This window comes from Poecilia latipinna, unplaced genomic scaffold, assembly GCF_001443285.1.
Source record: "Poecilia latipinna isolate Pla-1442-1.1 unplaced genomic scaffold, P_latipinna-1.0 Scaffold195, whole genome shotgun sequence".
Classification (NCBI taxonomy): domain Eukaryota; kingdom Metazoa; phylum Chordata; class Actinopteri; order Cyprinodontiformes; family Poeciliidae; genus Poecilia; species Poecilia latipinna.
In genome coordinates, this window is record NW_015112811.1 from 226,808 (window position 1) to 250,121 (window position 23,314).

General features: G+C 40.8%; 3 protein-coding genes across 3 annotated transcripts; 1 reads left to right on the forward strand and 2 right to left on the reverse strand.

Annotated features, from left to right (window-relative positions):
* Positions 1-2,312: 2,312 nt before the first annotated feature.
* LOC106946513 (peroxiredoxin-6-like) lies at positions 2,313-7,192 on the reverse strand. The gene is made up of 5 exons (XM_015030888.1): positions 6,948-7,192; positions 5,090-5,246; positions 3,543-3,692; positions 3,248-3,394; positions 2,313-2,630 (listed from the first exon to the last, which is right to left on the reverse strand). Exons 1-5 carry the CDS (start codon positions 7,037-7,039, stop codon positions 2,445-2,447), a joined length of 732 nt encoding a protein of 243 aa, XP_014886374.1. The 5' UTR covers positions 7,040-7,192; the 3' UTR covers positions 2,313-2,444.
* A 1,623-nt stretch (positions 7,193-8,815) lies between these two features.
* Positions 8,816-13,316, forward strand: LOC106946512 (presqualene diphosphate phosphatase-like). Its single transcript, XM_015030887.1, has 2 exons — positions 8,816-9,543; positions 12,740-13,316. The coding sequence occupies exons 1-2, from the start codon at positions 9,156-9,158 to the stop codon at positions 13,159-13,161; spliced, it is 810 nt and encodes a 269-aa protein (XP_014886373.1). The 5' UTR covers positions 8,816-9,155; the 3' UTR covers positions 13,162-13,316.
* A 2,723-nt stretch (positions 13,317-16,039) lies between these two features.
* LOC106946511 (myocilin-like) lies at positions 16,040-17,911 on the reverse strand. The gene is made up of 2 exons (XM_015030886.1): positions 17,235-17,911; positions 16,040-17,068 (listed from the first exon to the last, which is right to left on the reverse strand). The coding sequence occupies exons 1-2, from the start codon at positions 17,710-17,712 to the stop codon at positions 16,131-16,133; spliced, it is 1,416 nt and encodes a 471-aa protein (XP_014886372.1). The 5' UTR covers positions 17,713-17,911; the 3' UTR covers positions 16,040-16,130.
* Positions 17,912-23,314: the final 5,403 nt, after the last annotated feature.

Sequence of the window (23,314 nt, forward strand, 5' to 3'; positions counted from 1 at the left end):
GCTCTTCATTTCGCCTGAAGAAAACCCACATGCTGAAGGTTTTTCAAGTCGGTATCACGTCTTATATTTTGCTGCCATCAACTTTATGTGCATTCCTAATAAATATGGCTAATTTTGAAATACTTCTGCGCTTACTTTTCATTGACGTCGCAGCTGGGTCACTGGGTAATGTCCTTCATTTGGAGAGCGGCGTGTCCGCTCCAGATTCTCCTTCCTTCCTGTTCGGTTCGCCCCGGCTGTCCTCGCGCTCTGCTGTCAGGCTGCTGCCCGCGTTCCTAAGATCAAAGCTGCTCGCTGATGCCGCCGACTGACCCGGTGAGGAGGAACGCCAAATCCTACACAGCTGACTTAATGCGTCCAGCTTAATGCATCGAGCAGTTATAAGACCTGGAAGTTGGCGTCTGATAGGGAATGTGACGGGGCTTTTCTAAGGCCAAAGTAAGTGGAGGAAAAAGTATATATATATTTTTTTTAAAAAGGGTGTGGTTAATTGCTTAATTACAGCAGAATTATTCATAATTGTAGACAAAAACTATGAAATTTCTGGAGTCTGTTTGTGGCCTTCAACCTTTTGTCGCTATGTGTTTGGTTTCACCCGAGTGGTGATGACTTTAGTTCGTCATTGTCGTTTATCGCTACCCCATTGCAAACCCATAGCTAGCAAGGTTAGCTACCGGTAATAGACTTACACGCCTCACATAAAGTCTGAGCAAGACAAATTTTTTTTTGCCTGACATGAAATTACCATTATATATATATATATATATAAACTACATAGACGTGGTTAGTTCTTTCATAATAAAATTTAAGACCTGTGGTTAGCGAATTTAATGACCACCTTGCATTTTTTTTTAAATGAATTTAGGTCCTTATTTTAGATGTATTCATTTAAAAACTTTTAAGGATGCAAGGACACCTTGAACTCTATTTATAAAGCACCTTTCAAATTTAAAACCCAGATTGTGCTTCACAGTAGTACAAAAGCCAAAGAGTTCACAATGCATAAAAAATATATCTGTTTTTAGCTGCCTTTCAGAGGAGACCAGAAAGTCCACCCATCTCAAGTCCGAAGTCTGGAAGCCACTGGACAAATGGCTTCTTTTGTTTTCAACAAAAATAAATAAATGGGGCACAACCAGTTTGAGAGGTAGGAAAGACTCTTTACAATTACCCTAATGTTTAACTTCTTACACAGATTTGACATAAGTAAAGATTAAGGACTCCATAGATAGCCCAATAAAAAAAATCATAGTATTTATTTCCAGATGTAAAGGTTACTTTAAACCTAAATCTGCTAGTGTTATGCATAATTTTGGGATTCTTGTAAATGATTTTCATTCCTTGTTTTTATTTTAAGGAAAATCTGAAAAAAGATTTTCAAATTTTGTTGTTCGTACAGAAAAATAGTTCAAACCTCAGTCGGACAGAGACTCTCTGAACAGCAGTTTTCAAATCTTGCCACAGATTCTCAGTTGAATTTCTACCGGCTAATTTACGTTAGCTGGTAGAAATTATTTATTAAGGCTCCCTTGAAAAAGTGAATCACTGAAGAAAAAGCATCAGTTCAAACAGCTAAACCTGCTGAAGCTAAGCCAACCTGTAACAGTGACTAGAACCAAACATAATGGATCGGTGCATGTGCTTTTACATCAAGATCAGCTTCACAAAACTTTGTCACTCAGATTATTAATCAATAGCCCTGAATGAGAAGAAGAAGCGAATCAATGGTAAACATCAGTCATTAACCCAGTTGGAAGCAGTTCTAAAATCTCATCTGTTTCACCACAGAGAAAAATATTATTTAATTTAAAGCTGCTAGCCGCCCTTTTTATTGAGCCAACACATCACGGTCAGTTTTCTATTAGTTTTCTGTTTAGTTTTAAATCGGTATTTAATCTTGCCTCCTAAAATCAAGCTTCCACAGTGTTGACCAGTTCCTCTGTTGACATCATGTAAGGCGGCAAATCAGTTTGAGCTCATCTGTTTTTATTTTCTTTTTTATTATTTATTTATTCAATTACCCCCTTTGAGTTGTTTATTTGTATTCTACTGCAAAATGTAGGAGTGTAGGGATTTAAGGGGTCCAGCATGACCAGAGCGACTGCCAGCTCCCGCTTGCTGTCTGCGATGATGGGATGGGCAACTCGCAGCCCTCAGTCTCCTCACAGTTGTAAGACACATGGATGTTGTTTCTGAGGAGGACCAAGGTAGAACAGAATGGGCTGATTTTTATTATTATTCGTTATTTTATTATTAGTTCAGACTGGATGCAGTGCCACTGGCCTTTGAACATATACACACACAACAATGTGTAAGGTGAAAGCAAAATTTATTTTCTTTATTTGCTTTTGTTAACTCATTACAAACAAGTTGTATAAGAGTAACTGCTTCTTACAATAAGATATATTGTATTCATCGCATTGATCTGCTCGAAAAGCCCGTTGTTACAGAGTTGTGGGTAATTCGGGTTCAGCCGGTGGCGGTTCACAGCCTTTCCTATCCTGTGGATCTGGAGTGTAGCGCAGGTACTTCCTCCCAGAAGGCAGCTCCTTGCTGAAGACGCCGATCGGGAACAAGGCGGCGGCCTCCTCCTCAGGCATGTTCGGAGGCACCATCACGCAGCCTCCCGGCTGGACAGAAGAAATGCAACATGTGGAATCAAGGTTTTTCTACTTTTTTTTTTCTACTACAACCTTTAAGTTATTTTCAGAGATTTTATGTGATGGAGCAACACAGATTAGCGCATGTAGCTCAAGTGGGAGGAAATGGTAAAAAACTAAAAAAGTGTGGCATGCTTAGGTGTTTACTTTAATTCAGATATCTGCGAATAAAAATCTACATGCAAATCTACATACATGTTGGCGACAAGGTGGTAGCCAACAAACCACCATATGAAAACAGACATGTCAGATTATGCCCAAATTGAACATGTTTGTCTGTATTACCCTGATGAAACATGCTGTGGGGAGTGATCTCTAGAAGCTTAAAGCTACAGCAGACTCCAAAAATCTGCTGTTGTAATCTCATTAAATGCTGTTTTAAGCACCTTCCACAAAAAAGCAGACTGTATTGAGCACAAACGCAGGTCAGGTTTTCAGATTTAAACATTTTATTTCTCTCTTTTTCTCATTAATGCTGCACTTTGTGTTGGGTTATCACATAAAATCCCACTAAAATTCATAAGGTCCATTCTTATTGCTGTGCGCTGGGTTCCTGTTGAGGATTTTTTTCAAAAGGTACCACAAACCATCCACTCGGTGGGCGTGGCCACTTGTTTGTGAGCTGTGAGCTGGAGGCTGTCGACCACACGCAGGATCTCATCGAAGCTGCGTCCAGTGGTGTTGGGGTAAAGCAGGGACAGTTTCAGCGTTTTGTCAGGCCCAATAATAAAAACCTGGACAAAAGAGGGGAAATCAGAGTGGAAGGTTAAAGCGGATCTCAAATCCTCAACTCAGGTCACAGATTCAGGGTTTTCGAAGTGAAGTGCAACTTCACTTCGAAAACCCTGACGTGGTTGAAAACAACGTGGTTGTGAAGCTCACGCAGCGAGCCGTGACCGGGATGCCGTTTTTGTCCTTCTCGACGGGGTCCAGCATGCCCAGAGCGACTGCCAGCTCCCGCTTGTTGTCTGCGATGATGGGATAGGGCAACTCACAGCCCTCAGTCTCCTCACAGTTGTAAGCCAGGATGTCCTAGTCAGAGAGGAGACACGCAGGGCCTTGATGAGTTATTTAAACCAAAGCAGCTGCCAAGACTACAGAGCTTACACATCCATTTATAACCAAAACCAGTGGTGGGCACTGCTAGCTAAAAAATTAGTGGCACTAACCCTACAGCCCTACTCATAAACATTAGTTCCATTAACACTAATATACTACACCAAGCGGAAGCTAATGCTAAAGCGCTACACTAACATGGTAGTGAAGCAAAACCAAATATTGAAAGGACACATTTTCAAGATGGTTTTATGAAAAAAAGGGTAACGTATGCAGATTTAGTTATTTCCAAACCACATTCTTTAAAAAGAAGAAGAAGGGCATAGTTGCATTGAACATTTTTGAGATGTCTTTGAAATGTTACATCAGTAATGCCTCAAGGCCAATTATTTTAGTCTCCAATATAAGTCAAGCATGGAATTTAATTGATTAAAAATTGAGACTTTATAATAAGCATTTATTTAAAATAACATTTTGTTATGTTACAACTCAAAGCTTTAAGAGTAGTAGATCAGTACAAAGTAGTGGTTTGCATGACCACAGAATTCTATGCTCTTTCCTCTTTGCAAAGCTCCTTAAAGTGAGTCATTCTGAGATAGACTTTGGTCTGGACTTTAACTAGGACCTACTAACAAATGAACATGTCTTGCTCTGAACCAGTGCTTCTCAAACTTTTTCAGGCTGAGAACCATTTAACCCATTTAACAAACTTACAGACCACCTGTCTTGAAGTTGCCCCTGCAGTAACACAACATATTAATATATGCAACTTGAAATAAAAGTATGAGTCTCTTAACACACTTATTGTTGTCTTTGTTCATCCTAATGAGAAGAGTCGTGCTGTTTTATAAATGTGACTGTCTACGACAAAACCACGTGTGGATTCTTAGCTTTGTTTTCTTCCAGCCCAACTTAAAATAAAATTATTTACAGATGCAGTTGGTCAGCGTGGGCGCACCACTGCTCACCGCCTCATCACTGCCATATTGCACTCAGCACCATAAACATTGCAGCCTCTGGTCAGGCACAAAACTAAATCTGCATGCCGGTGGCATGTAATAGTATTCTGAAAACAAAAGCTCTGCAACTAACTCCAAGAAACTGAAAAATATTCCTGCAGACGTGAATTGCTCTGAACAAATAAGCAATCCTGGCATTGTTTTCTATCCACTGGTAACTTTAGATTTTTTTTTGAGTGACCCTGTCTGAAGCTACTTATCCATTATTATTTCCAATTACAATCCTTTGGTAAGCTATCTGTATGCGTCGTCGCACTTTGTGATCTCGTCATGGCAAGTACCGTTGTTGTTTGTGATTGTGACACGACAAGACGTAGGCAGTTTTGAGATCTTTCACGAGGCGCTGCGTATCACCTTGCTCCAGTTGCGGTGATCCTCCAGGCTGTCGACGGACAGAGCGATCAGCTTGACGTCGCGCTTGCTGAACTCGCCGCTCAGCCTGGCGACTCGACCCAGCTCCGTGGTGCACACAGGGGTGTAGTCTCTGGGATGCGAGAACAAGATACCCCACCTATAGAGAAGATGGACATTTTAGAGACCAGTAGGGTAGGGGGTTTAAGATGAGTTCTGAAATAGGTTGAAGTAGGAATGATAACAATCTGACATTTGAACGACAGGATGTGACCTGATTTTTGCTGCACTGTATATGATCAAGGAGCTACTTTTGTTGAGGTCAGGAACATGATCAATGAGGTCGAGGTTTCATACGCTTGACATGTTCTTGCGTCTCACTGATGAGCTAATTTTACACGTTGAGATAAATGATTGCTATTATTTCTGAAACACACCCTATAATTATTTGTTATTGTCTGCACCAAGAGTTTTCTTTAGCAGACTCCACTCTTTTTGTTTCTGTGATGTTTTTGTTGTCTGCCTATGGTTTGGCAAAGAGGTGAAGAGACATTCAGTTTGCATCGGCCATGTTTCCAAATAGTGAGAGGAATGTGTAAGACATTTTACTGCTGTCAAAGCTTTCTTGTTCCTACTCCCCACTTGGATTTTTACAGTTTCTGGTAAGCTTTATTGAGCTGATGCATTAGGTATGTCATGCCAAATGTTAGCCATTGGGTATAAAATCAGACCCAATTGTTTGTAACTTAAGCGGAGCCCCCACCAATCGTTTCTCAATAGCCAAAGTTCAAACCCTCTGTACAGAGCCAAACGTAGAATGAGGAACTGGTTCCTAGGCTACCATTATCTCCAATACAAACTGTACAAGCCTTAGTTAGCATGTTGAATCGTTAAAGTTCACAAGAGAATAGGGAAAGACTAAATAAATGTATCGATTTTGGAGGGGCTGACATCACAAAATCTTTTTTATGGAACATGGAAGCCGTAAGAATGTTTCTACTATGACAAAATTACACCAAAATAGAAACTTTCAGCTATGATGTACATCTCAAATCAACCGTCAATCACAGAGGAGGAAAGGGGATGACTTCAGTTTAGGCTGCCAAAGCATCTGGAAACTTTGCACTCATTGAATTTATATGAAGCCCTCGGTATACCCAAAGTTTTCTAGAATCGAAAATGAGGCCATATGTCCAACAGATTTTGCTTGGCCCAAATTTAGGTCTAGGATAGCCGCTAATTGATATTGCCTCATAAATTTATAAAGCTACGATCAAAGCAAATGAGGGCAAATCCCAAACATGACAGAAGAGACTGATAGGGTTACATAAAACCGAATTACTTAGTTGGTGAACGTGGAAGTTCTTTTAAACTTTGAAGCACTGATTGACTTAATTCTTCGCAAAAACGTTCTACTTTCTGTTTTGCTACATAATTAAATGAGAGTGTGTGCTAAATGAAAGTGTTTTTGTTGATGACTTATGTTGCTGACAGAAAAATAACAGGATGTGACCTGGTTTGCAGATGAATTTTTAATCTGATGACAGGATTTTTTTTCTTTCCCCATAGGTCAGCAATGTGATAGTGTGAAGCATCTTTGATATGACTCATACAAACCTGACATATTTCAGCTTATTGTTGCTGTTAATCTGATGTACAGAATTCAGTTGTATGTATAGATTTATCTCACTCCACTGTTGAACAAGTATACCTCAGACGCACTCAAAGCAGAAATCAGAAAGCTGTTAACAGGAATCACACTTGGTAAAACTCCCCCACCCTTACTTGTTATGCTGACTGAATTATCATCAAACTACTGCAAAGCTTTCGCGCAGTCAATAATCAGCAGAGTTTTACTTACGAATCACCAAAATATTCATGGAGTTTCACTGTCCCAGCAGTGGTCTCCACCTCAAAATTAGGAAGCTTGTCTCCGAGCAGCAGCCCCGGCATGTTGGATGTGGTCGTGGGTTGGCCTGCGAGAGACGGCTTTAAACAGAGAGAAAGCGGAAAGTTTTCTCTTAAATACGGTGCAAACAGCGAGGGGGTGGGGGCAGTAGGATGATGTGACCACAATGGTGTGTTCAAGTCACCAGAAACCACAAGCTGTTCAAAACACACTTAGTCTTTCTATCACTATGAGAAATGTTGAGTCTAACTAGGGCTGTATGCTGACATGTGAGATAATAATAATGAGCAAGATAAGCAAACTGAGCAAAGGTATTGTTAGTCTTTATAGGACACCATTTTGAACTACCTACTACAATCTGGCCAAGTCAAGTTGTACAGCACATTTCAGCAACAAGGCAGTTCAACAAAGATCAGAAGAAGAATTTTGTCATTGTCAGAAAGACAACAAAATTCCAGTTCCAGTATAACTTTCCAGTTCAAAGTGCTTTGCACCATAAAAACCCATTACAATAGCTAATTATGAAACAAGCAACAAACATTACATTGTGTCAAATGCCATCATCAAAATTATCAAGCAACATATACAACAAATATTTTGATCAATGTTCCGTTTACTGGGGTGCTGTGGTGGCGCAGGGATTGAGCACAACCCAGATACGGGTTGTATCTACGGGTTGAGCTACAAGGCCTTAGTCCTTGACACGGCCGCAGGTTTGATCCCCGGCCTGCTGACTTTTGCCGCATGTCTTCTCCTTTCTCTCATTACCCATTTTTCTATCAATTCACTATCAAATAAAGGCCACTAGAGCCAATAAAACCTAAAAAAAAAAAAGTTCCATTTGCTACTTATCAAATACAACTGTAAACAGGTGAGTTTATAGTCTAGATATACAGGAGCTTAGTGTTATGGCTGTTGTTTTTTTTTTAGTTTTCTGGAAGTTTGTTCCAGATTTGTGGTGCACAGAAGCTGAACGCTGCTTCTCCATATTTGATTCTGGGGATCCAGAGCAGACCAGAACCAGGAGACCCGAGTGGTCTGGGAGGGTGATACCACAACAGCAGATTATTAATGTATTGAGATGCTAAACCAGTCAGTGATTTATAAACTAACAAAGTCTATATTCTCTGAGCTACAAGGAGCAAGTGGAAGGACTTTAGAACTGGTGTGATGTGCTCTGTCTTCCTGTCTTTAAGTGTCTCTGGAGGATCAGGTCTGAGTTCATCACCCAGATTTCAGACCTGATCACTAGTTTTTGAGCTGTAATAACTGAAGCTGGATCGTTCCTCTTTAGGTCCAAAAGATAATGTCAGCTAACCAGACTGCGTGATGGCATAGTTACCTTGAAAAAGTAACTTGATTTCTGACTACACCCTGAAAAAGCAGTTACTTTACTGATTACTTGATTATACAAGTAAGGAAGTTAGGCTTCTCTAATAGTTACTTTCAGCAGCCCCGCCTCCTTCAACATAAACCTGATCGCCATTCTTCAGGGCAGCATTTCTTCAACTATACACTGTCTGACCAACTTCTTCAACTCTCCCCCACTGTTTGGGTGGTGGGGGACCTCTTGAATTTGTCTGGTGGGACTTGCTCTTTTTGACTGACTGTTTCATGATGCTGCGACTTTGGAGGCTCCTTGCGCAGCATATTTTTTAATGACTTACAGTGTGAACAAACTTGTGCTTTTAAATGCTTTTCTTATTTAATGGAAACACCGCGATTGCGGAATTATTTTTTTAACATTAGCGGAAAATTGACAATGTTTTGCACACATTTGTAATGGAAACGCAGCTCATGTTTGATCTGGCAAAATAAAATATTTTTTCTCTAGATAGTTTTATGTGTGGCAGATAATTTAAGCTTGTTTCTTTCATGAAAATCTGAACCACTGTTTTCTCAGAATACCCTTGACTCCAAATATTTTTGCAGAGTTCGAGAAATCTCAAGGAAATAAAGACAAATTGTTTGAGAGTAACATCTATTAAGAGTGTTGCGAGCCCACGTGATCGAAGGGGGGGGAGGGGGGGCCCGGTTCTAAACTGGTGCCAGATTAACCCGTGTTTGAACCGGACCCGTTTGCAGGATGGTTTGCGTCTGAGCGCAGCGGGACTCAGAGAGCCGCGCGGATCACTGCCCCACACTCTGTCAGAGGAAGCGATGTCCTCCCCGGGGAGCAGACGGAACAGCTGCCGAGGAGCCGCGGCTGGAAGCAGAGCATCGTCGGACTCGGTCCCACCCGGGCGCCGCCGGGCCTCCTCCAGCTGCCCTTACTTCTCCCCCGGCGCGCAGGCCGAGGACTTCTCCGTCAGTCTGAGCCAGCCCATGTTCGCCATAACGCTGCGGTTCCTGCTGGCGGTGGACCTGTGGCTGTCCAAGAAGCTCGGGGTGTGCGCGTGCGAGGAGTCGCCGTGGGGCGGCATCCGGCCGCTGGTGCGGCTGGTGGAGTTCTCCGGGCACGTCGTCCCGTGGCTCGTCGGCGCCGTGTACACTCTGCTCCGGGGGGGAAGCGTGGCGGAGCAGGAGCTCATGCTGAATTTGACCCTGGGTGAGGAAAGTGTTTGGAGTGGAAAATGTTGGACTCGATCTGGGTTGGAATAATTCCGACTAATTTTTCCATTTCGAAACGCATCATTTCGACTCATTTCCTCACTGAGCCATTTTAACACCTATAACTACTTTTCTGTTAGATACAACAGGTTCCTTTTACTGACCTTTTTTTTTTCACCAAATTTGATAGCGGACGCGCGCGCGCGTTGTTACGCACAAATGTGCCAATAACTCGGCAAGACCTTTGGCAGTCATTGTCGCGCTCTACTGTTGTCTGGTCTAAGCTGTGCAATGATAATGGCTGTTGAAATAGCGCAACGAGCTAAATCAGTCTCCCCATGGGTCACATAATGTACAGTACAAAGGGGAATGTGGCCCCCCGACCAACAAACAGCAGGTTTGGGGTTTGGGGGGTCGGCTCCAGTTGGAACACAAGTTTCTGAGAGCCACGGTTGTGTGTGGTAGTTCACACTTTCACGTGTGTCTTTTATTTATTGATTGATTGCTTTAAACCCTTTAACAATTGCGCTTTAATGAAACACCACAGCCATTCCTGGAACACAGGGGCCAAATTCATATACTGTTAATGTCAGACGGCAGGCATACATCAGAGGCCTGTGCACTAATAATAATAATAAAAACAACTCCAGGCCATAAATCCATGTAGCAGTAAACACAGTAACACAATCGAGTTCCAGGTTTAGGTTAATGTTGAAAATACTTAATATTTGTTTCAATGTACTTTAGCTAACCACAGGTAGGTGATCTAATGCAGCTTTTTATGTTCAGCCTTGACATTGTAAATAATAATAATAATAACAATAAAGAAATACGTATTTTTGTCAAAAATAAGTTAATAGCTTTAAACCATAAAAAATATGAAAGTTTCAAATTCAAAAGTATATTTGAAATTATTTTCTGGCCCAAATTAAATTTGAAATATTTAATTTTTGTAATAGAAAGAAAAAAAACAATATTAATCTAAAAAGTACTTAGCAAAATTATATCCATAGTAGAAAAGAAATAATAATAATTAATAAAAACACTTTCTCCCCACGTTAAAAATTTCTCAGCTACCCATCCCCATTGTTTACCAGAACCACTCTGGTCATTGAGAACTACTATAAAAGTTGTATCTAAAAAAATGTAAACCGTGTCTTTTGCTATATCTTTGTCTTGTAATTTGAGGTATTTTATGTGAAGCAGTTTTAGTGTATAAAAATGTTCATTTACACCAAATGGCATTGGTTGCCCACTTCCTGTTAAACCCTTCAGCCAGTTACCACCACAGCAACACCACTTTCCTGTTGTAATGTGCCACCTTACACATTTAACACAATTTTTAAACAAGTGAATATGTCTCGCTTCGGCCGCTATTATACACGTTATTCGATCAATTATCACTTTGGATCAAAATCTGATTGCTGTAAGTAAATAGTTGAGAAAGGGTTTTTTTGTGTGACTTATTAATTTAGTCTAGATCATGTGTATTTCACTCTAGTGGCACATTGATTGATTTATTTTTTTTTTTTTCATCAGGAATAACAGGCTCAAGTTTACTTAGTTGCTCTTAATGAGAGCAACTGAAAAAATGTATGACTCTTTCATATCTGCTATTCAGAAACTGTCGATGAGAATTTTAAAAAGTAGCCATATTCCTGATAAATGATGCTTTTAGCTGGCTCTGATTTTAACATACTGTAACCTTTTTTCTAATGGCTCACAAAATGTCTCTTGATATTTCTCCCGAGTCTTACTAAAACTATTTTAGAAATTGTGTGTCTTATTAAAATCACAAGAAATAAAGGCTTGAAATATTTCACTATGTGTAACAAATCTATATAATGAATTTTACTTTCAAAAATGAGTTTTAAATATATTGAACCTTTTTACAATATCCCTTTTTTTTTAGATGCAGTTGTAATTTTCTTCTTCCTCGGCTCCTGATCTAATTTGTTTATAGGCTCTGTGTACGATGCCTTCTGATTGAGGGTTACATGGCCGCTGTTGGCATGCACGGTCCATGCATGGGTGAAGTTCGTGACTCATCTGGTTGATGTCTCTGCTGATTCTTCTCACTAAACATCTCAAGGTTATTACATAGCCCTGCAAGGCTAGACAAATTGATTTGTTTACCAGAAGTGGTAAGAACAATATACATTTTTTTTCTTTAAAAAACATCTCGTACTTGACAAGAGCTTAACTTTTAAGGCCTCTTAATAAAGATCCTGTTGTATGGTTTGTATGTAATGGTTCTGAGACATCACGCAAGAAAAAAAGTTATTTCCGGATGATGTGTCAAGAACAATCCAAGAGATCCACAACCAAGAAGAGAATACATTTTTCTGTTCTTGTGTAGTAATGGTGTTTCTGTTGAGTCCTCCATGGTTGTGTTGCGTCTACTGTTGAGTTGCCAATGTTTCCATTGAGTCATTTTTGTTTCTGTCAAGTCCTTTGGGTTTCTGTTGAGTCCATCCTTTTTCTCTTGAGTTCTCCTTGTTTCCATTGAGTCTTTTGTGTTTTGGTTGGGTCCTCCGTGTTTCTGTTAAGTCCTCTTGGTTTCTGTTGAGTCCTCCATGGTTCTGCTGAGTCCTCCTTATTTCCACTGAGTCCTCTTGGTTTCCATTGAATAAGTTGTATTTCTGTTGAGTCCTTCAAGTTTCTGTTGTGTCCTCTTTGTTTCCATTGTGTTTTTGTTAAGTTCATATTTCTGTTGAGTTCTCAGTGGCTCTCTTGAGTCTTCTGTGCTTTTGTCTACTATATTTCTGGTGCATTTACTAACTTGAGTAAGTAGATACTCAATATTCAACCGAATCTATGTCTACAGTTTCCAGTGAGTCGACTTCCTCTCCGTGATTTCACTAGTTTACCCTGTGTACTTAGAAGCAGCCAAAGTTTGGACTCACAGGTCAGACATTCTGTACAAAGATTTGAATCACTACCCCTCGCTGGTGATGGCCAAAATATCTGTGACAGGCAGGCCTGTCTAGTCATAGTCTATAGTTTCAATGCAGGACGGTGATGCGGAAGTCTTTGTATCCTGACATGTTTTCTTACACTATTGAAATGAAGAGCAGACGCACAGGATTGGACTTTGTGTAAAACTAAAAGGAATAGAAAGACTTTGTTAATATCCTATGGCTTGTCTTTCCAGTGTGATCCAGAGTTTTTTATGCCTCTCTCCATCTTCACAGCTCTAATTTTGGACCTGCTGCTGGTCAGAGCCGTGAAGACGCTGGTGAGACGGCGAACACCAGTCCAGAACCGCTCTGACATCCTCTCAGCCTTCTTCATGGAGCGCTACTCCTTCCCTTCGGGCCACGCCTCGAGGGCCACCATGTGCGCCCGCTTCTTCCTCGCCCAGGTAGCAGACACGGCCTCCATGAGGGTCCTGGTGGTGAGCTGGGCGGTCCTGGTGAGCTTATCTCGGCTGCTTCTCGCCAGGCACTATGTGACGGATGTAGGCTTTGGCTTGGCCATGGGTTACTGCCAGTACAGCGTGGTGGAGAGGTTGTGGGTGACTTGGGACTCACTGCAGGACTTGTTTTTTATTCGACTGAGGGAAAGCCTGGACAGGGCTTATGAGGGACTGTGGCTGATAGAGTGGAAACAATAAGTCAAATATGTGTGTGTGGGCGTGTGTATGTATGTGTGTGTGTCCTGGTCAGCCTTTGTGTTGAGAAAATGTGTGGCCTGTTTGTATTTTAAAACCAAAAATCCTGCTGAATTTTAGTTATTTTTCAAATAAAGTCACGTATGTGCTGTTCTGAACTGGTGTTCTGTTTTCTTTTCTGGTTTGAGAACTTCTAACCCGCGCATACTGAAAACATTTGAAAATCACGTGTCTAAAATGAAGGCCTTAAAATGTCTTAAATGCATTTAAAAATGTGACTTGGCCTTAAATACATTAATCATAAGCCTCAACATTTCTGTCAGGCAAAATTTTGGCAGACATCTTCATTCTGTCTTGTGACTCAAGATTGCTGAACTACCACTAATTAGCTGCTGATAGACCCTTTCCAGCTAGCCAGCTTTCTTGGGTCTGTCATGAGTAAGTGTAAATTTAACGCCAGTTGGCTGGATGACGCTCTTCTCCACTGGCTCAGTTCTGGTGCCAACCCATATGAGGGTAGGTGGATTCTATTAAGGGGGGGAAAAAAACACAAGTTTGTCACTATAGAGTTTAAGGGTGTAGAGAGCCAGTGTGAGAAGCACAAAGCTGCTGCCAGGAACCACAAACAGACCCCAAAATGTCAACGTTTTTGCTATTCTTAATTGTAACACTATTGATGACCCAACCATCCTCTATATTTATAGTTTTTAGGTCTTACAAAGTCATTAAAAAGTGTTACATTTCACAGAGTCTTTTCTTCCACACTGAAATCCCGTCAAAATGTAGCTGCGTTTTTAGCTCTGTGTTTAACACATACAGCAGTGGTTCGCACGTGCTTCCTGATAAGGTTTGTTTGTGTTTCAACGTGAGCTGTCAGATTTCACAGTGCAAACTATATTTATGTGATCCCTGCTGGCGGGGAAAGTCAGCTCCCACTCACCCAAGTTTCCATCAGCTGCTACCGAGTCTCCTGACATTATACTGTACGACACTTCTCTCGTGTTTCAATGTTGATGAACTGAGCTGCCGACACCTTCTGTTTAACGCGCCGTCACCGAACCAAACAAAACCCCGCGCCTAATGTCACGACTTCATTCTTAGGAGGTTAATGTGCGTCCTTAATGGCGCCGGGAATAAATTGAAACATTATAAGCAGACAACTCAGAGCTGTGACGTTAAGTGCGGTTTCCTTTTTTGTCCCCCAGGGGGCAGCATGTAATGCCTCCTCATAATTGAGATATTTCTTAGAAATAATTAGTTTATATAGCAAGACAATTTGCTTTGAGGTGACAGTTACAAACATTACAAATTTAATGTTGAATTTGAATTAATTTGAATGTATAATAACAGAAATTTTAACGTATATACATTTTTTTTCTCCATAAAATGTTCAGATATGAAATTTGTAGTGGACTTGAAAAAAGATGTAGAGAAAAAATAACCAAATATTTGGTTATATATTTGGATATATATATCCAAATATATTTGGAAATTTTATCACAATTTGGTACATGTGCATGGCCATTTCATTCCCTCCTATTTCCATGAAGTACCTGTAAATAATCTACTTTTCTTTGTAGTAAAGAATTCTCCTGAATTTATTTGTACAAATGCATTTGAAATATTTAGACATTATTGGACACTCATGCACTCTGCTCCCATTTGTTTTGATACTGATCCATGTTTGAGACAACGCAGGTGTTGTAAACAAATTTTCACAGCGCAAAGTTTCAAGTGTAAGTTTTCATTTGGTACAGTAAAAAAAAGGATTGCTGTACTTTGACAGTTAGTTGTTTGATCCATATTTTGTTCTGTCTTTCTTTGGACTCATCATAGCCTGCAAAAGTATTCACACACCTGGGACTATCTTACCAGTTTAACTGTAAGTTTTAATGTATCTAACCTTAAATTTAAGAGATAAACAACACAAGGTATTAGTAAATGTAATTGTCAAGTGTTTTTATCCATAAATAACTAATGGTTGTATTAGTCAAATATAGGGAGGCTGAAATCAATGCATACACTAGAATGCATATATTTGTCCATAATTCATTCCAAACATAGAACATTTGTAAAAAAAATGTTGCTGCAGATTCTTAGTCCTGCAGTTGGTTGCACAGGATTTTATTTACAGTTATCAGAGTCAAGAGATCTAAAGACAAATGTGCAAAAACAAAATTAAAAAATCAGCAATTTAATAAGTGAGGCAAAATCTTTATTGAACAGTTACAAATAGAGCACCATAGATTCACTATGTGCATCACAGCTCTTATTAAGATACATTATTTACAGGGGGAAAGAAACATTGAGAGAAACTCCTAAACCTGCAGTATCTAACTTTTACAAAATATGTTCTTTTCTTTATTTAATTGTTAAAACTGTAACTATCTTGTGACAGTATGACACCGATAATGTGTGAGAAAATCAAGCTTCTCCTACTCCTTCCAGTGCTCCTATTGCCATCTGCAGAAGTGCACCGCTTCTGGTCAGAAACAACCAATCAGAACCAGGAGGAGGGTCTTAGTGTTGTCAATTGTGTTTGTGTACACATGTTCAAGGAAAACAGTTTATCCGGCGTCATCTGTGGCCGTGCTAACTAGCCTTAGCGTTCATGACAGACTTCATTGTCTGGAAGAAGCTATAGTGTAGCAGAGAGGAAGGGAAGGATGTGAGCAGTGAGTACATGTGGGTGATTGACAGTGTTAAGATCCTGCTCCTGGCTCTCATTGGTTGTTTCTGACCGAGTGGTGTATTTCTGCAGATGACACAAAATAGTGACAGTTTTAACAAATATGTAAAAAAAACAAAACAAAAAAAAAAAAACAACGCAATATTTTTTTAAAGTAAGTTACATAATGCAGCTTTAAATTCTCTTTTTTTAAAAAAGTGTCAAAGCTTTACAAAAATAATGCCCAATGAAACCAGTTATATGTAGGTATATTCAACTGAACACGAGTCTCTTCAAGTCCCGTTTAGCTTCTTCCTTTACCAGCCCATCCCAGTCTCACATCGTAGGTGACCATGTGGAAGTTATCCCAGGCGTACAGCTTCCTCTGGGCATGGTTGTAGTCCACCATGCTGTTGTAGCGGTACTTGTTCACGAAGGGCACAGCAACGGCCTGGCCCTCACTAGTGGCGGTGTCAAACATGTAGTTGATGGTGGTGTTGGGTGTCGTGTAGCTGGCCACCGTGTACAAGCGTCCACACACCATGAAGGCATTGCCAACCGAGTTCTTCCTGATCTTGGTCTCCCAGCTCCTCCTCACTTCCAGGCTCGCGGGATCCAGCTGGGAAATAACAATTGCCCCCTTTGCTTTGCCTGTGCTGTAAATGACCCACAGCCCCTGCTCGTCCGCCGCCAAGTCGATGTCCGTGTAGCCGCCCCAGGAGTACGGGTGCTGTCCGTGAAAGCCGGCATGAGGCAGGTCCAGTCGGGATGCAAGACTCTCTGAGGTGAGGTTGTAGCGAAGCAGGGTCCGGCTGCGTCTGCGCTGGTAGTACAGGGAACCTCGGTACACGGTGGCCCCTGTGCTTTCCACTGGCTCCGGCAGAACCAGGACCTTCATGGGGAAGCCTTTGGAAAACTGGTCCATATCTTCATACACAAAGAGCTGGCGAATTTCTCTACCAATCGAATCGATTCGCCACACCGTCTTGTTGGTATAATAGGGGCCCTGAGGGTCTGGATCCTGAAGCCACACTCCATACTTCCCCGTGATGGCGTCAGCTTTTCTGTGCAGCACGGGATCTCCAACGGACAACAACTCTCCGCAACCTGAGGAAATGTTTGAACTGAGCTTTGGACTACTTGCTCGTTGGATTCCCTCAGGAAGGAGGTGGGATGCAGGGAGCTCTTTCACCTTAGCCTTCATTTCCTGATAGGAGGTATTTTCAAAGTGAAATACAGGGTCTGGAAAAAAAAACAGAATGCAAAGCAATCAGTTTTATCTTGAGCAAGATGAAAATATGAAACTTCTTAAGTTGTTTTCTGACAAAACCTGAGACCTGGAAACCTGGAATCTTCATTGCCACCACAAAAACATTACCGTAAGTCTCTAATTCTAGAAACAACATACCTCTGAGAGGTCTGTTTTCATGCCGGGTTCCACCTGAGGTGTGTGTCTGCTCGCAGGGTCTCTGCCGGAGCCTCTCCGCCTCCCGGTTTAACTCAGCCACTGTGCCCTGCAGCTTCTGGACTTGTGCGTTCAGACGCTTCTGGTCCTGTTGCAGCTGGTTTCTTTCTCTTGTAACCTGGGCGTAAGCCTCGTGAAGATTCTCCTCACTGTGCCTCACCCCACCAGAAGTGGTTCCCCGCTCCTCTCTTGCTGTCAGCCGACTGACCAGAGCTTCAAGCAAGGTGAGTCTGGTCAGGACTTCATCCATCTCTGATTTGGCGTTTCCTCCTGGGCAACTGGACTCCTGTGGACTCACTACAGTGAAGGAGTAGACGCAGCGTCCGTTGGGGTCATTGGAGCGGCTGAGAGAGGCTTGACCCTGGCTTTGGGAGAACACAGCAAAGCAGAATAAAGACAGGAAAGACAAGAGGAGAAGCATCTTGGAAGTCTTGATTGCAGCTTTATCTGTTTCTATCTTCTCTGTTTTCTGTCTGTCTGTCCCTGTCAGTGCAGGTTGATGCCTGAATCCCAGCAGAACTTTGAGTATTTATGCAGAAAAGAAGGAGGGGATGGACCAACCAGGGGGTGTGGAGTGTTTTTGTAAGTGCTCCATGTGTTTCTTGTTTTTTTATTCTGATGGTGAAGGAGGTGTGCCGAGACCGACAAACAACCTGAAAACCAGATTTGGGTATAGTTACGTTTACTTGAGTAAATTTTGGAAGAAAAAGGAATAGTTTTATAAAGGATTGCTACTCTTACTTGAGTAAAATTTCTGGATACATTAACTTCACTGAATAAAGAATAAACATATTTTAACCAGAAATTCACAAATCTCAGTTTCATGGTTGTGCTTTTTGTTAAAGTGAGACCTCTTGTTTGGACACAATCTTTGTTGTTCTAATGTAATTCCTATTAGTATCTGCAGAGTGTTGTGTCATTTAGAGATCAAATGAATAATGTAGTAAACACCATGTTGCCACTGAAAGCACGTTACCCATTACCTAATGTAAATATTAGTTTCAAAATACTGAAAAAAATTACTTGTGGAAAAAAAAAACATTCTGCTGTTACCAAAATGCAAGAATTTCAACGTAACTTCCTATTTTTCTCTGACGTAATTTTAAAATATTAAAATAATATTAAATACTTTTTTTAATCTAACTTGAGTAATACCTTGAACGGCTACTTTTTACTTTTACTTGAATCAGTTTGTGATGAAGTAGTGCTACTCTTACTTGAGTTCAGCTTTTGTGAACTCAACCCACCTCTGCTGAAAACCTGACAGCGGAAGAATAAACCTTTTTTTTCCCCCTCCGTCGCTGAATTCCTGCTTTGTGTCTCATCGTTTGGTTTGCCTCTATAGGTTGTTTTGACCGGACAATCTCTTTTTTTATGTGTCTAGCCGCCGTCACCGGCAGCTTTGTTTACTTCCTCAACAACTAATAGTTTTCCCATTAAACCACTGCATGATTAACCGTAATAAACCCAGTTTGCGGCCACAACACAAGGTGAAATTACCACCGGAGGGGAAAAGGTGGCGGAGGAATGTGTCGGCAGCGCCTCCGGGGCAAGGCGGCGCTTCAGATGGCCGGAGAATGTAGCGGTACAGCCGGGCTGCATCACAGCTGGGCAGGATGTCTGGCACGGGAGGCAAGCTAAGCTAACTACTGATGCAACGTGACTGTTCCCTGTTTTTGTCTGGGATTAGGGGGAGAGAGAGACCCTGAAATTCAATTAAGAGATCATTTATGCCGCCATCTATGCACATTAGTTGAGCTTTACTGTGGAAAATGAACAATTTCAACAGAAAAATAATCCCTTTTGGCCTTCAGCAGCGTGAGGCAAATGTTGTTGTTTTTCCAACTCTAAGTGGAGTTGTTAAATGTAGCAACAGGCATTAGCATATAAATGTGAAGTGGAAGGACTTTGGTGCATTATTATTTTACAAATAAAAATCTGAAAAGAGTGACGTATACCAGAGGCGGGAAGATAGATCCAAAAACATTGGTAATACCAATACTAATTCTGCATCACTTTTGGTTTGATACAAGCATACTAGGATCAATACTTTAGTTTAACATTCCATCTGAAATTTTTATTTTACTTTTATATTTTAGTTTTTCTGCTCTACATAAAAAAATTTTAATTTAATGCAAAAAAATATTTTGCACTTTGCATAATTAGTAAAAATGCACACAAATCCTGTTAAAATGTTATTAATGTATTTTGTCGACACTTTTAAACTTTGTCTAAATTCTGTCCTTTGAACAAAACAATTCAAAGGAAAACCATAAAACACATGGAGGTCAGAAGTTTGATGATATGAAAATATCCATTATTAAATAAAAAGTATCAGTATTGGCGATACTGGCCCTGTATTCATTCGGTATCGGATTGATACCAAAACATGCAGTATCGCACACCTCTGTCAAATATCTAGTGCAAATAAATGCCATGCACTCCATAAATCTGGACTTAATGGTTTAGTGGCAACATATTCTTGGGATATTCTTGTGTGACCATGACCCAGTCAAAGTCTAGTACCTGCTTATCCTTGCAGGGTCATGGGTAGGCTGGTGCTTAAGGTGGTAAAATGTTGAAAAAACAAACAAAACAAAAAAAACACTTTGTCACCTCTTCTCGCTCTGTTTCTAAAAGTTATTCTCTATTTCTTGTTCGTCTTCCATATGGACACAAAATATTTACCTCAACATACACATAAGAAATGGAGGAAAATGCTGAGGCGCTCCTCTGTGTTTCCATGAGATCAGTCCGCTACTTAATTAATCTGTCTAGTCTCCAGCCCACGGAAAGTCTCTGGGTTCCACAGTGTTTTTGCCATGGAGGTGTGTTTTTCTTGCACAACGTAGTATTTCAGGAATTCTGGTAACGCCTCTGCTCCAGAGTTAAACCAGAGGGGATCATGGGGGGAGACTGGAAGTTCTTCCATAAGCTTCCCCAGAAGGCAGAGCCCAGCTGAGCTGTTCATCATGCTCATCTTTAGTTATGAACACAGTAGTTGGAGAAAGGTTTGATTTCACTATTTGTCACATAGAACGGTTGCTTTTGTTCAAGCAAGATGGCTCGTATCTCCATCTTCATGTATGTCCAGTCAGAACCTTAGAAGCACAAATAGTGATTTATTTTTATTACGAGTTTGTATTATTCTTTTTCTAAGATGGAATAATTACACAATTTCAGTGATTTCTGTTTTTTTATGAGAACTTTAGACACTTTGCTGTTTGAATATTTGAGCTCATTTCTAGATCATATTAATTGGCAATTTAATTTATTTCCTTTATGGTTGGGTTTAGCCTAGCCAGGGAGCTCTGCCGTCCCACACTATTCCAATTTAGTTATCAACTAGTCTCACTTAACTTTACTTCGATTTGTCCGGCTCAATTTCTACCGAACCAATCAGCAAACACAAGGAGAAATTGTGAACGATGATGTTGAAGCCGTTCAGTCCGTGTTGGCCACGTCTCCAAATATTGAATTAACATTAACATCTGTCTCGCTCAGCTCTGCACTTTTCTCTTGGCAGTGGAGGATGTTTTTTTTTTACAGTGCAGGAAATTTCCGGTATGCCCCATAGCATCGAACTGGTGCATTACATGATACCTCACCGGCAAACGTTAGCTATCGGGTAACATTTAGAATAGAGTCCAACGATAGGAAACTATTGTTTCTCAATAGCTGAGGGTCCAGACCAGAACATGAGTCAGGTAATTGGATTCCAAAAGCAGATATTTATCTGTGTTTGGGACTATTGTCCCATTTCAATGACTATGTCATTGGCTGGTTCCAGTAAAACCTGGTGACAGATGGACATAAGTTGCCTGAAATGATAAGATGTCTCAGAGTAACAAGAGCTCCCTGAGAACTACGACCTCCACTTGAGAGTTTGATCAGTTGTTTGTGTGTGCTCGACTTTGCTTTACTCCTTCAAACATACTCTTTGTCAGCGCAAAGCTTTTTTTTTTTCTCTCCGACCGTAAAGCTTTTCTCCAGAACTCGCTTGGCGTGTCCATGTGGGCAGCTGGAAATTTCAGTTACACTTGAAGGTACTTGAAGGGAATGACAAAACATTTTCAACAATGTGTTGTGAATGTTAATAATGCCACTGGAGAAATATGTTTGATCCTCTGTTGTAAATTATGGCATGAACATAAAAAATAGCATAGAACAACATCCTGAGATGGAGAAACAATAAATAGTTAGTTTGGCAGTTCTCTCAGAAGCCCTCTGAAAGTACAATTGCAGAGTTTGTCGGCAGCACATTTTTTCCAGGATTATTTCCAAAGGGACATTTGTCTGAAGGTGAATTTCATAACACCGTACAACAGAGAGAAAGAGACCGGGGGCTGTGGTGGTAGTCTGTGTGCGGAGTTCACCATCAAAGCAACCGTTGAAAATCTAGATCGCCTCCCCAGAGCTCTGCAGAAACAGTTTGATTATTGATTTCCTGTGATGGAAAGCAGGCACGGAGTCAAATAATACCTCACTTCTCTCAGATATTTATTCAAACAGTGGGTGCAGCATATTCCATGTGCTCAGTGAAGTAACGCTCATGGATGATAGTGATTGGCTCACCAGACTTGCTTTTACAGGCACAAATTGTTGCGTAACATGTCGACACTGGGGCTTATTTGACTTGTTGATGTGAAACATGAGAATTACAAGCCATACAAGTGCTTAGAGCTAGAACACCTCCTCTGGAAAGGTCAAAGGTCTCATTTTAATGATATGCCTCAGTACTTTGGCTGAAATTGTTTTGCTACTTGGAGCTTTCTGTGAGCTTGGAATGTCTAACCTGAGAGTAAATGGGCTTTTAATGCTACAGCTAAAATAAATCACGGCTGATTTACGACACGAAATTATGGTGTGTGGTTAGAAACACTGCCTGGACTGTACTTTTAATGTTTCGTTCTAACCAGGATCAGCAGCAGGGGCAGACTGGCCATCGGGAGCACCGGGACATTTCCCAGTAGGCTGGTTGCTGGCTGCTAAGGGGCGGGACCTAAGGTTCGGGTCATACTGCAGTTGCTATGGGGAAGACAGATGCTCCTGACCGTCTCTTTTCATTTTCTGCGGCTTTCTATCCCAACAGTGCAGAGGAACACACCAAGTTGCGCACAGGTATTATGCAGGAAAGCGCATGCCTGCAGAGATGAACTTGCCCTTTTGCGGGGATGCGCATCACGCAGTACTTTCCCATCGATGAGAAAATGGATTTAAATATGATACGAAACATTTCCAGTTGTTTCAGTGTAATGTCCACTGTTAGTCTTGACAGATATCTGTTTGTCTCAATCTTGAAGTAGATTTTCTTTAGTTTTTGTAGTTTGCATTTATTCACTGCTGGTCCTTTACAATATTTCTCTGGAGTTTAATATTTTTTGCCAACACATAAAATTCAAACTTTCCATTAGCAAAACCAAAAAGTCAAGGAGCAAAACACTAGCTCAAATTTTCACAACTTGACAGATTCACACTTCAAAACGCTACACATGCTATTCCTTTGACACCGAGACTGATCATAATGTTTCTTCCTTACAGTATCAAAGCAAAAGATTTTCAAACCGTTTGACGAGTTTTTGGGTTTATTTATCTTTTTGGTTATTTTTGTGTAGCTCCCCAAATTTAAGATGATCAAGATTAGAACAACAACAACAAAACCTCAAAATGATATGAAAAAAGTCTAATTGATGAGAAACAGTCAAGAAATAAATGCAAAAACAACACATTAATGTTTGTGGATGCAATGTGACGACATATGAAGAAGTCCAGTGGCTTGTGTAGACTGGAAGACGTCACTGGATGTCAAACCTAAACAAGGTGCATGATTACGGCCTGTCTCACCAGGGAACGTAAATCAAAGAGTTTCAACTGGAAAACGACTCTGAAAACATGGCGCTAACTTGTCTTCCCATTACTAATATTTATGTCTCTTCTGGCACCTAAATGAAACTAATGTCTACCTGTACACTGTAATTCCAACAACTACCTCCTTGCAGACCATCGCCTCTCAGCCATGTTGC

Coding starts and splice junctions, on each gene's coding strand:
- LOC106946512 (XM_015030887.1), top strand. CDS start 9,156: ATGTCCTCCCCGGGGAGCAGACGGAACAGCTGCCGAGGAGCCGCGGCT. Junction 9,544..12,739: donor CATGCTGAATTTGACCCTGG/GTGAGGAAAGTG, acceptor CCATCTTCACAG/CTCTAATTTTGGACCTGCTG.
- LOC106946513 (XM_015030888.1), bottom strand. CDS start 7,039: ATGCCGGGGCTGCTGCTCGGAGACAAGCTTCCTAATTTTGAGGTGGAG. Junction 3,693..5,089: donor ATCACCGCAACTGGAGCAAG/GTGATACGCAGC, acceptor CTCTCTGACTAG/GACATCCTGGCTTACAACTG. Junction 3,395..3,542: donor TCCCGGTCACGGCTCGCTGC/GTGAGCTTCACA, acceptor TCTTTTGTCCAG/GTTTTTATTATTGGGCCTGA.
- LOC106946511 (XM_015030886.1), bottom strand. CDS start 17,712: ATGCTTCTCCTCTTGTCTTTCCTGTCTTTATTCTGCTTTGCTGTGTTC. Junction 17,069..17,234: donor TGAAAACAGACCTCTCAGAG/GTATGTTGTTTC, acceptor TTTTTTTTCCAG/ACCCTGTATTTCACTTTGAA.